Here is a 13,501-nt window from a genome sequence, read left to right as displayed (position 1 = left end):
ACTTTTTGACCAGCCCTCTTATCTATGAGGCAGTCCATATCTCCTCAGTGCACGTCAGATGACGAATGCTTTCATTTTTGACAAATTGTTCCGAAACTCTGGAGATAGAGACATATGGATATCTATGGTCACCAGGTTTTGTAACAAATGCCCATGGATCAAGGAATGAAATTTCCCCTACACGTTTGTCGTGTGTGACAGTGGTGTCCAAAATGGTATTTATTACACTTGCCTCAAATACTTTCTGCGAATATGTAAGAAAGTCCTTCCTGAAGTGTATTAAGGATTATGGTAAAACTTCTGTGACTTAATAATGTACCATATTAAAATATTTCCTACGTTTTATATATTTGTATGTGGCAATTGCATACAGTGATGAAGTTATCTATTATTAAATACCTGTCACCCAAAGACTTAATAATTTACTATATTAAAATATTTCTACGTTTTATTCTTTAATTTCTATGTTGCAATTAAATACTTAATAAATTATTGCCCTTCAATGTTACTGTCGTCCTCTCCATTAACATCCAGCATGGGTTCACGAAGAATTAACGCCAGATTACGTAACACAGCACAAGCACCTGTGAAATATAGGGTTTAAAGGGTAGATGGCTTTAGATACGGAGTCATCAAATACGGAGTCATCAAAATGTGAATGGTGTCAGGGTCGTAAACGTATTGCCCTTGTGACTTTGAAGGGAGGACGTGTATGCTCCTTGCAAAGGTTTTGCAGTGACATTTTATTTGTTATTATATAAATAAGAATTTATTTAACGCACCTTGGCTGTCACACACTGCTTGAACGTTGATCGAATGGTAGCCTTTCCTATTGACAAAGGCAGGTTCGCTGTCTGATGGTGCCTGTATCCGTACATGTGTCCCATCGATACATCCGATGACTCCAGGAAATCGAGATATATTGTGGAATTCCTTTCTAATGTCGCCTATATCCCTCTCGGACGGCCAGGTAACAAACTTGGGCACAAGAGACGCGATGGCAAGGGAAACCTTCCTAACAACTCGTGAGACCGTTGATTTGTCTATGCTTATTGTGTCGCCAGTGATTTGCAGGACACTTCCCCTTGCAAAGAAGCGTAGGGTTACCAGAACCCGATAAAATGGTTATAAAGAGGCTTATCTATTTTACTGCGTTTCATAATGTCTCAGTGAGTAAAGTGTTAATGATTGATATAAGATGTGCATGCTTTGATAATTAAAAGATTCTTTTGGTCGGGATCGAACACGCAAAACTGTTCTCTTCAGTATGCACGAAATATTTAGTTTAAGTCATTAGAGTAACTCCCCTTTATGCAACTGATCATGACTGACAGCGCCAAGTTGAAAACGTATCTTTCTTGTGTGAAGTGAAAAGGATCCATGAATTTAAATTACTTCATTGAGAAATATATTTACAAGGTTGGTATCATTAGGCTGCATATATGACTGTACCAAAACATGTGTTAGTGAGCAGTGAGACCCACGCTGGCAGAACTGCGTATCATTTATTTAAAGATTGCCGCTATAAATTTGCCTGATGTGGCGGTAATTATATATTTATTTGAAACTTGCCGAGTTTCTAGTGACGACTTTTACCTGTAGTTCAACACTAAGTGCGTGCGATCTTGCAGATTTTGGCTGTAATTCATCTCACAAGATTGCAGATATATCTGATGCTTGTCTACCCAAAACGGTAGCGAGTCCTTACTTCTTCATCGCTCATGGATTCGAGGTGATGATTTCGTTTTCTGAAAACACGGTCTTTCCTCGTGCGTCCGAAGCGTTCAAACAATATGTTCGCTGCCATGTTTGTTTTTAATGACACGCTAATGATGCCCCAGAACCTTCATTAACTTAATGACGCGCTAATGACAGCACGACGTCATTATTACGTAAGTACGACTGGATTTAATGATACATTAGTTAATGATGGTTTAATGACACGTTAATGCATCATTAACGTTTGATACAACCGGGTCCAGAACAAAAGAGAAGTGGTCTTCTTCAGGGTTCAGAGTCAAGTCAAAGTTGATAGTACTGATATATGGCTCTGGTTCCTCAGCTGACATACATGTACATTCATATGTGGCATAATTTGATGTATATCACAAATTCTTTAATCCAACACATGCTTGTGATATAGTCGAAATTGTACACTACTCTCTGCTTTCAGCTGAGATTTCTCATCATTATGGATAACTTTAGTCGCTTTTATTTATTTGAACATGTGACGCTAAAACAACATAAGTAGGTCCAATAACGTTGTTAAAAACAAAGAGCAATATTATTGTAGGCTCACGTTGTCTTTTTTGTTAATTCCTTTAAATAGTCAGTGTCCTGTGTCGCAAAATACAGTATATAAATATATAATCAACTGGTCCTGGGTAGAGGTGACGTGGAGACAGGTGAATGGTCATATATTAGTATCGTCTCACCTCACTGTTTGTCTTTGTCGGTTTTCTTGCAAATACGCACACGCATAATAAACATCATAATAGAAACGTAAAAAACAATTAGCTACTACATTTGGAGTCATGGGAAACCAATAACGTAGATCATACAACTTCATGACGTTTCAATTTATAATTTACATGTTATACATCTCCCAAGCGCTCGTTTCAATGCCTCCTGTCCAGCAGCAGGTTGTATTTTGGTTGTTTATACGACTATTTTAGAGTTTAGGAAAATTGAGTGAGTGAGTGAGTGAGTTGGGTTTAACGCCGCTTTTAACAGTATTCCAGTTATATCATGGCGTGTCAGCTTAGTGTGGGAGGAAAGTCCGAAGTGATGCAGGTCTCAGACGTTTCCCACTTCGGTGAAACCCACGAGCACGGGTATGGTGCTGACAAACCTAGAAACATAATCGGGGCGAACCGGGATTCGAACCCACAATCATAGGTTTCTGGCGTGCCCAAGGGACGCAACTCTGCACAGCGAATCGCGGCACATTAGACGACTGGGCCAACCGTGCCCCCTCAGGAAAAATCATACTCACACCTTGTGAGTTGTCTGTGTTAGGGATGAATATTGTTTTTGCAACATACTTTTATATAGACTGATGAGCTGTAAAGCTCAAGGTAAACAAAGAACTGAATTGAGTTGGTTACGTAATACAGGTCTTCTCGGCAGAGCGACAGTTTGAAAGTACGTGTATTCTCGCTAAAGCGACATGCGGCGATTCTTCGAAGCTCGGCGTGTTGAGATTAACATATCGGTAACATAAATGCCTATCAAAGACTTTAATTATGTAACTTGATTTTACAACGGATTAGTATATGTGTTCACTTATGACATTAAGCGATGTCGGCCCTTAGAGATCTAGAATTGTCAATTATGCTAGGACAGAACCAATACAATTCAAATGGTTATTCCATTCTTTTCGTATTCCCGTTAAAGTGCATGTATCGCCACAGATGCGCAATACTGAACGGTGACGCTACCCTGAGCGCTACACTAAATACAAGGTTTACAGTTTCCATAAATCTAAAATCAATATTTCAAGGTTTTTTTACGTTAACAAAATGAACACAATAATCGACTTAAGTGACACAGTCATGAGAACATATTCTTTAAGCTTGAAGACAAACCTTAAATTTAGTGCTCTATTCAACTCCTTTATTTCCACCTACCGATCCAAATAGATCTTAAAACTCCTGAAAATAACCCCGAAAGCATTGTTTTCATTGTTTTTTATTTCGACCTACCGATCAAAACTTTCAGTAAAATGTCCATCCTAAGTCCGCAACAATGAATCTGTAGTGGAGACATTGTTAATAACGTCCCTGTTAAAGGTGGTACGGAAGCTCACCTTTATTTACTCTCGATTCTCCATTGTTCCATTCTATTTTAAGAAATACCCTCGATCCTTTTGACAACATGCCTTTCTTAACGGACCTGATGGCACCGACCACACCGATTCTAACCCTCTGTCTAACAGCACAGAACCTTTTCTGTCTTATGACAGTGATTTGATTGGATGAACACTGTCAGCATCGTTCCATTCGCATCGGGATCTCAACGAAGCTATGCATGCGAATGGGTTCCATTGATTTATCTAGGAATTGAGATACAATACACTGAAAAATCGAGGATGACCTTTATTTAGTCATATCTAAACCTTGAGTGGTGAGCATATGCTAGCCCAGTTAATTTGTCTTGCAACCATACCCCCAACATTTGGTGGACAGTGAGGACTGATACCGTTTTTAATTTGGGATATTTGAACGAAGAGCTGAGAGATGTGACAATACAATTTATCATGCAAACTGGTTTCCACAGGAGATATATAACTTGAGGGAGATCCTAATACATACAAATTGCATCACAATGCGGACCATTGTGACGTCATCGGTTAACATGACGTGACAAATAAATTCCATCACTAACCTCTGTGGCGGAAGCTGGTTAGCAGTACTTCTTATACTTGGGACACTGCTTGTGACTGTTGGGCGAATTATGTCTGATAACAAATAGAATCTCACTCTCTACACTCCTCGGAGTTATCGACTCAAATAGACATATTTGATATGAATAGACACTCGAATGAGATTCTCTACATATTACTCCTCAAGTTAATGGTATTTGTGGGTAACGGGTTACGCACAATACATCTTTTCTTACCGTTTTCCATAACAAATTTATTTTGCAAGAGATTGCATATGCTGACAGAACCGAAGCTTTCCTACCATGGATGAAGCGTTTTCCTCTACGCAAACAACACACTTTTAAAATCTATACTCCTTTTTAAGCATACGCATTTGTAAGAATAGGGCATCGTTAGTTTAATTGCAAGAGATGGTATATTCTGATAAAGCAGAAGCCATTTTACCATGAATCTTTCCCCATTCAAAACAACAAACTATACAAATCTATGTTCATTTGATGCATACACACTCGTAAGCAAATATTATCTTTATTTTTTACAGTATTACATGTAACACATCAATCATTGAAGCATGTATACACATATTTGCTCGATAAGCCATAGTTACACTTTATTCACCATATCGATTTTTATCTGGTATAAATTGTAATACTGTTTTTCCGTGTACATATGTACATCTGTTTAGAGGAAAAGCGCTTCCGAATAACCCGGATTTTCGCGTGTCGAAATACAAACAGCGTAAACACAAGGTATAAAAAAGGGAAAGGTCAAAAACAAATGACATTGCAAAACAAGTTTGTCTCATGGTAAATTGATTTTAAAACGTCATATCTACTCAAGTTATATTCACGTTTTTACTTATACCAATCAAACATGTTTTCTGTGATCATTCTTCCAATACATATCGATTTTGGGTGTGGAAATGTTGCAATTAAAAACTGAGAAGTTATCTGTCATTCAAAGACTTAATAATGTACCATATTAAAATATTTCCTACGTTTTATTTATTTATATGTTGCAGTTAAATACCTAGAAGGAGTTATCTATTATTAAATACCTGTCATTAAAAGACTCAATAATATACTATATCAAAATATTTCCTACGTTATATTTTTAAATTTCTATGTTGCAATTAAATACGGAGAAGAAACTATCTCATTATTAAATACCTGTCATTCAAACAGTTAATAATTTACTATATTAAAATATTTCCTACGTTTTATATATTTGTATGGTATACTATAATTCAGGTTCGTGCCAACTATAATATGTTATGTTATCCTTGTTCATTAGCTAACCGTCTTAATTACCATCCGTTAAATCAGAAATAGTAATACATGTATTTATGTGTAAATGCGTGTATATGTCAGACTGTATAAAATGTCCAACTTCATGCAGATACGACACTCATGAAGAGCAACCTCCTCGTGGTGAGTGCTGGGTAACGCTAACAGCTCTTCCCCCGTGTGGACCCAGGGTAGAATATGTCCACAGCACCCCGTTGCTGGTCGTAAAAGGCGACCGAAATTGGGCAACCTGTTTGCGCCCCTGTGTCGGCGGAGGACGGGAGTCTGGTGGTTGAGGGCAATGGAACCAGGAACCGGTGTTCCTTTTGCCCAACACACCACTTCGACCCTAACTTCACCTAGACGGGTGGTAGAATGGGCCCTATCAATCGGCTGGTCACGCCATGTCCTGTGTATGCAGCAAGTTCATTTTAGAATTTTTCAATTGAATGTGAATGTTGGGTATGAATGTCATAAATGAAAATTCTTTGTTATCAACTTGCCTAGAGTCCCATGCCAGAAGGCGGTGGCTCATGGGCCAATCTAGTACTATCGACCTCTGAGTTCTGTCTGTCTCCAGTTTTTTTGTCATGGGTCGAACCAGCCTGGCATTTACTTTGGTAGACAAATTCAGCTATTCATGTTGCTTTTACTGGAGTATACCACCCCTGTATCCCTGATGTTTGCATGTTGGAGATCCGATTTAGTAAAACATCGCTGTTTGTGGCACTCCATGGTGGGTGGGGAGCAGAGGTGTTGAATAATTTACTTTCACCATGGCAAACAATCACTCTGGTTCGAACCGCAACGAAAAGAAAAGACGTTTAGAAGCTGAGACTTTCTCATCTGATGATTCTTCTATTTATCAAAATTCAAATTGGGCACGATTTCTTTGTTGAATCTGGAACTGAACATCCTTTAAAAAATAAATCCATTTGCAATTTGCAAAGCCATGGGTATTTGCGGAGAGGTTAAAAATGTTTCACGGCTCCGGGGCGGCCCTCTTGTGATGGAGTGTGCACGGAGACAGCAAGCTATCAATCTTTTGAAATGTACAACGCTTGCAAACACTGCAGTAGCTGTCTCTGTGCACAGAACGCTACATTCAAGTCGAGGAATCATCCGCGACAGAGCCCGTTGTCTAGCTCAGATGTCCTTGATGAAGAATTAAAGGAACAACATGTCACGTCAGTGAAACGTTTCTCAAGAAAAGATGGTGAGGACTTTGTCCCTACAAATACATATTTGTTCACCTTCTCCGTTTCCACCATACCCCAATCAATAAAGGCAGGCTATTTTAACGTCGGAGAGGAGGTGTATGTCCCCAATCCACTCCGATGTTATAAGTGTCAGAAGTTTGGACATGGGTCTGATTGCACAGCAGAACTCAAATGCACAAATCGTAATGGCCGTCATGTTGCATCTTCTAAATTCTGACCACTGTGGAAACTTGAAAAGGATATTTTGGCTGTCAAATGTCAAAATAATATGTCTTATCTGGATGCTAAAAAAATTGTTGCCAGCCGGGCTCCTCCAACAACAGAAACCTATGCTGCAGCTGTCTCTCGCCCTTCTACAACTAGATCAAGAGAATGTCAAACAGATTTGACATGAGCAAATTCAGAACACCAAATGCCTATTACGACAACATCTGAAAGTCAGACGCCTCATTTAGATACTCCAGCATATGACATTTATCCACCATCTAAGATTATGATTTGGTTTGTTGTTTAACGCCACACTCAGCAATATTCCAGCTACATGACGGAGGCCTGTAAATAATCGAGCCTGGACCAGACAATCCAGTGATTGATATCATGAGCAATGATCCACACAATTGAGATCGATGATATGCATCAACCAAGTCAGCGAGCCTGACCACCCGATCTCGTTAGTCGCCTTTTACGACAAGCAGAGTCGCCTTTTACGGCAAGCATGGGTTGCTGAAGACCTATTCTACCCCGGGATCTTCACGGGTCTCTTAAGATTATGAGTCAGGCTTTGACTCAATCTTTACCAGCTCCAGAAATATCAGCTACCGTACAAACATCAACTGGCACGTCAAGAAAACAAAAGAAAAAACAAAACAGGAAAATTACAACTAAGATCCGACTCCTACTGAAACATCTGTAGATGTTCACAACTTCTTTGAACTCTTTGAATGGATGTTACTCCATCTTCACAGAACAACAATAGTTGTGACTCCTCTTCACGTTCACGTGAGCGATCTCCTGTGGAACCACCATGAACGATTCAAATGTACCTCAATGGAATTGCAGAGGGCTTATGCACAATTTTAATGAACTACAGTTATTAACAACAGATTTTATTCCATCAGCAATTTGTTTACAAGAGACGTACCTACAAAATACAGATACATTTGAATTAAGGCAGTATAGTTCCCCAATCATTCCTTCACTCCTCCGGTAGATAAAGCTACTGGAGGTGCTACTATTTTGGTGCGGCGGGGCGTTGTTCACAGTCCTGTTCCGCTTGACACGAATCTGCAAGCAGTTGCAGTTAACCCTACACTGCATATTGCCTTCACACTTTGCTCCTTATTCATTCCACCTTCTTCAAATCTTCAGCAAAATGATCTACAAAATCTATACGACCAACTCCCAAGGCCCTGAGTCATCATGGGTGATCTAAATGGGCCTAATCCTTTATGGGGAAGTGCAATCATTAATCAAAAGGAAAAAGTGATCGAGGATTTTGTTTCCGATAATGAGTGAGTGAGTGAGTGAGTATGGTTTTAGACCGCTTTTAGCAATATTCCAGCAATATCACGGCGGGGGACACCAGAAATGGGCTTCACACATTTTACCCATGTCGGGAATTGAACCCGGGTCTTCTGCGTGACGAGCGAACGCTTTAACCACTAGGCTACCCGACCGCCCCGTTTCCGATAATGATCTATGCATCTTTAATGATGACTCCGACACTTACTAACACCCTGCTACTGGCACATAATCATCTCTAGATCTGTCTCTGACGGATTCAGTTTTGTTTAACGAATTCTCCTGGTCAGTCCACGATGACCTATGTGGAAGTGACCATTTCCCCACCGTACTTAAACCCATTAATCCCACTGATGATCCACCTTCACCTCGATGGAATTTTTTGAAGGCTGATTGACTTTTATTTCAATCTTTATGCAAAGATAAATTACAACCTACGTCTTTTCAGAATGTTACTAACCCGATTCAGTTGTTCCCAGATCAACTGAATAAAATTGCTGATGAATCAATTCCTAAGTCCTCTATCAACCCACGCATTCGTAAACCATGGTTTGATTATACTTGCGAACAAGCTAGGAAATGTTGTAAGAAGGCGGAGAAATACTTCCGTAAACATCCAACTGTCCATGATTTAAACACTGTCAAAATCTCAAATGCCAAAGCAAGACGTCTATTTAAGCAAAATAAACGTCAATCATGGAAAAACCATGTCTCAAAAGTAAACTCTTGTACTCCTATGTCCAAGGTATGGAACATGATTAAAAAGATCAAAGGCAAGGGTTCACATTTTACAGTTAACCATCTGAAGGATGGCGATATTTTACTGACTGATAAAACTGCTATTGTCAATAGACTTGGGAAAACGTTATCTCAACATGCGTCTTCATCAAATTAAGTTCCTGAATTTTAAGAATATCAGCTCCAACAGGAAAAGAAAAAGGTAAATTTTACATCTGATAATGGTGAAGATTTCAATGAAGTATTTTCACTACATGAGCTATATACTGCCTTAGGGCAAGCTCATGATACAGCAGCAGGCGCTGATAATATTCATTATCAGCTACTGAAACACTTGCCCGATCATGTCTTGAAACAATGTTGACTATATTCGAAGGTTTCCACCTTCATGGCATAATGCCATTGTTATCCCCATACCCAAACCTCGGCGGGATCATTCTGATCAATCAAATTACCGACCTATATCTCTAACTAGCTGCGTTTGTAAAACTATGGCACGCATGGTACATCATCGATTAGTGTGGTACTTGGAAACAAATGATCTTCTTACCAATATCCAGTGTGGTTTCCGGAAAAACAGAAGTACCATCGATCATTTAGTGCGTTTAGAATTGTTCATTAAAAATTCCATTGTACATAGACAACGTGCTGTATCGATCTTTTTCGACTTAGAAAAAGCTTACGATACAACATGGAAACATGGTATTTTAAAAGATATTCATTTTTTTGGATTAAGAGGCCGTCTGCCGCATTTTATGTCACAGTTTTTAACAGACGGGCAATTTCAAGTCCGATCGGGTACAACCCTGTCTGATCACTATAATCAGGATCAGGGTGTCCCACAAGGCAGTATTTTGTCTGTCACTTTATTCAGTATTTAAATTAACAGTTTGTCATTTTAAAATGATTCAGTTGATGGATCACGTTTTGTGGATGATTTTAATATATCTTGTCGTGGTAAAAATATGCACACAATACAAAAGGCAATTATAATTATGTCTAAATAAAATTCACAAGTGGTGTCTAGAAAAAGGGTTTAAATTTTCCAAATCAATACATTGCATACATTTCTGCAGAAAATATAAGCCACATAAGGATCCTGAACTATTTCTGAATGGCACCCCTATCAAAGTTGTTCAGGAGGCCAAGTTCTTGGGACTTATTTTTGATAACCACTTAACTTTCCTTCCACATATTAAACACCTTAAAGCTAAATACCTAAAGGCACTCGATCTATTGAAAGTTGTTTTAAAGTGGGGAGGGGATCAAACAACCCTCTTACACTTATACCGGCCACTGATCCGTTCAAACCTTGATTATGGCTCCATCGTCTATGGTGGAGCCTGCAAAAGTAATTTACAAAAACCAGATACTATACATCATCAGGGCCTGAGGTTTTGCCTTGGAGCCTTTAGAACGTCTCCCTTTCACAGTCTATATAAAGAAGCAGATGAGCCTTCTCTTAAACAACGCCGTCTGAAATTATCTTCACTAAATTATGTTCTAATCAGTCAAATCCAGCTTGTGAATGCATATTCAATCCTCTCTACGAAGATCGTTACAATAAGAAATCAACACTCACTCCATCACTTGGAATCAGAATAAAATCTGCTATGTCAGCTTTTAATATTAAACTCCCAAGATATAGCTCCTACTCAACTTTTCGCATCTCCTCCTTGGCAAATGGTAAAGCCAGAGGTAGACCTGACATTAACAAAACTAAAGAAATCAGATACTAACCAATTAATTTACCAACAAGAATACCATCAACTAAGAAACATTTACGTCACTTATAAATCTATATTTACAGATGGATCCAAGGATGGTCGCGCAGTTGCTAGTGCCACTGTCATTGGATCCAGAACAATATCTTCACCATTACCTGATAACAGTTCCATATTCACTGCAGAAGCAAACGCCATTTTTGCAGCCCTATTTGCATTTTTGTCAGTTACCAATCTAAACCTAAACAATAAAAATTTATTCATATTTTTTTCAGATTCTCTTTCGTGCCTTCAGGCGATTAAAAATATGTCACCCAGACGTCAATCCAAATTAATTAATGATCTTGCTACTGGCCAATATGACATTGTCTTTTGTTGGTTACCAAGCCATGTTGGTATCATTGGTAGCACAATGGCTGATGTTGCTGCAAAAGCAGCTCTCAACAAATCTGTGACACCACTTCTAATCCCCTACACCGATTATAAACCTGTAATTAGATCTTACATCCGTGATCTGATGCAAAAGAAGTGGGACACTCAAGTAGGTATCAATAAATTACATGAAATTAAACCAAATATTGGTTACACCTATTTGGGCTGTCAGTCCAGAGGTCATTTTACGAAAGAAGCATGTCCTGCTTGACTGTATTGAATTTTTCATCATAAGGATAAATATTTCAGTGTTAAAAACAATTAAGGACATTTTTAATGATGTTAATTCTCGTTTAATATCAGGTTTTTTAAAAGGAATCGAACTTGTTCACAAATTTTGATGTGCATAATTTATTATATACATATGAATGAAATACTGGAATTTATCAGTGACGACAGATATAAAAAAAGTTATATCAGTCACTAGTGACTGATATAAACAAGGTGCCGTAACTTCTTTCTCCTGAATCAAAACATTACGTTTACGTCAGATGCCGACTGTATCAACCGCAGGTGCAAAATTTCTCTTCAACTGACCACAGGAACTTTTTGACGAGTCTGATGTCTGGAAATAACATCTATGACAATGTTAATATCACTATTGCGCCGGACATGCCTCGCCAGACATTAGGCACAACAGGCGACAGCGAGACGTACCGCCGTAGCGAGAAGCGACCGCTTGAATTTTCCGAGAATTGAACTTTCCTGATTTAATTCATGACAGCAAGGAACAATGTTTCAGTTAAAATCTTCGGGGTTCTATAAATGTGTTTATGTCAACTTTCATACTTACCTGTGAGAAAATGTGATCCAATTTGACGGATTTTGTAAGCCTGGAGAGCGCTCAGCTGATCTTTCGACATGGTCACAGTACTAACTGTTTATGTATTCCAACGCCAATAAAATAATCGCTGTTTGAAAATGATTTCTGTTTTCATTTTAAACAGGAATGTTTAATTATGACAAACAAAAATGTCCACGGAACTTAATACTCGATATGAAATAATATATTTCGCATAACATATATTAACAGGGCTCGTTTTATTCACGAACTATATTCTTTTCGCAAACCCCCTTTATACGGCGGTGGTAAAGGGGCGACAGGGAGAACTTGGTAATTTATCAGACACTGTTTTCGAAAAAATATATAAATTGCAAGTAATAAAAATAAGACATGTATATAATAAATGGAAAATTCAATGTGTTTTCTCAAATACCACTTTTATCTCATCTCGTGAAGTGGGGAGAGTCAAATATTTTCAATCGTGACTGCGTCACTCGTGAAAATATTAGACTCTCCCCACTTCACTCGATGAGATAAAAGTGGTATTTGAGAAAACACATTAAATATCCTCTATGTATTATTTTATAAATTGGTAGTGCAAATTCATAACTTAGATGGTTAGTCGCTGTACCCTCGACGGGGGTTGAAGTAGCGTAAGATTATTGTCCCCCCAAGAGGGTATGTAAGTCCCAAATCATTCAAAGTATTGTTATGCATGCCAGAAATTTGTCATTTAATATAAGGCTTAACTGGTAAACTATCGCCAGTGACTGAAGGGTTGATATAAATCCTGCGAGTGTCCATGCAGGAAGCAAAGGTACTGTAAGTCCCCATGGTCCCTTGTATGGTGATCTACCTTTAGTTACTGACGATCTCTAGCCCATTTTTATATGGTGTTGTTAACTTGTTTTTTTCTGCTTTTAAATGTTTCTCAACTAGTTTTAAATCTTATCTGTGATATTCTAGTTATCATACTGTCCTTCGATGACAGGTTTTTATAAAGTTTAAATATATGTATATTTAATTTAATTTAACTTCTCGTCAGGGTATGGCTGAAATATTGCCGATGTGACGTTAAATATTAACTCACTCACTCACTCATGTAGATAAACAGGTAGTCTGGAACCCGACTGTGAGTGAGTGAGTGAGTATGGTTTATACGCCGCTTTCAGCAATATTCCAGCAATATCACGGCGGGGGACACCGCCCCTATCCGACTGTGAGTGAGTGTGTAAGGTTTTATGCCGTTGTAAATACTCCGTCAGTTATTCACAGGGTGAATAATGATGTGGGAAGCCCGGCGGGATGCATGTCATCTAGATTCGAACCCGTGATCATAGGTCTCTGGTATGCCTACGGGACATAGCTCTGCGAATTGTGGCTCCTTAGACTACTGGGACACCCGTGCGCCA

The 13,501-nt window shown here is 38.7% G+C and overlaps 1 protein-coding gene across 1 annotated transcript in view; it reads right to left on the bottom strand.

The window, feature by feature from the left end:
- LOC139466037 (asialoglycoprotein receptor 1-like) overlaps positions 1–12,168 on the bottom strand; it is a 28,377-nt gene extending 16,209 nt beyond the window's left edge. Inside the window, exons 1-2 of the mRNA XM_071248054.1 lie at positions 12,099–12,168; positions 10,461–10,492 (exon numbers count right to left, since the gene is read on the bottom strand). Of these exons, the coding sequence (XP_071104155.1) occupies positions 10,461–10,492; positions 12,099–12,168 (102 nt within the window). The remainder of the gene's footprint in view (positions 1–10,460; positions 10,493–12,098) is intronic.
- Positions 12,169–13,501: the final 1,333 nt, after the last annotated feature.

This window comes from Haliotis cracherodii, unplaced genomic scaffold (genome assembly GCF_022045235.1).
Source record: "Haliotis cracherodii isolate W230 unplaced genomic scaffold, xgHalCrac1.p SCAF_18, whole genome shotgun sequence".
Taxonomy (NCBI): domain Eukaryota; kingdom Metazoa; phylum Mollusca; class Gastropoda; order Lepetellida; family Haliotidae; genus Haliotis; species Haliotis cracherodii.
The sequence above is the reverse complement of the archived record's forward strand: the minus strand, read 5'-3'. Positions and strand labels throughout refer to the sequence as shown.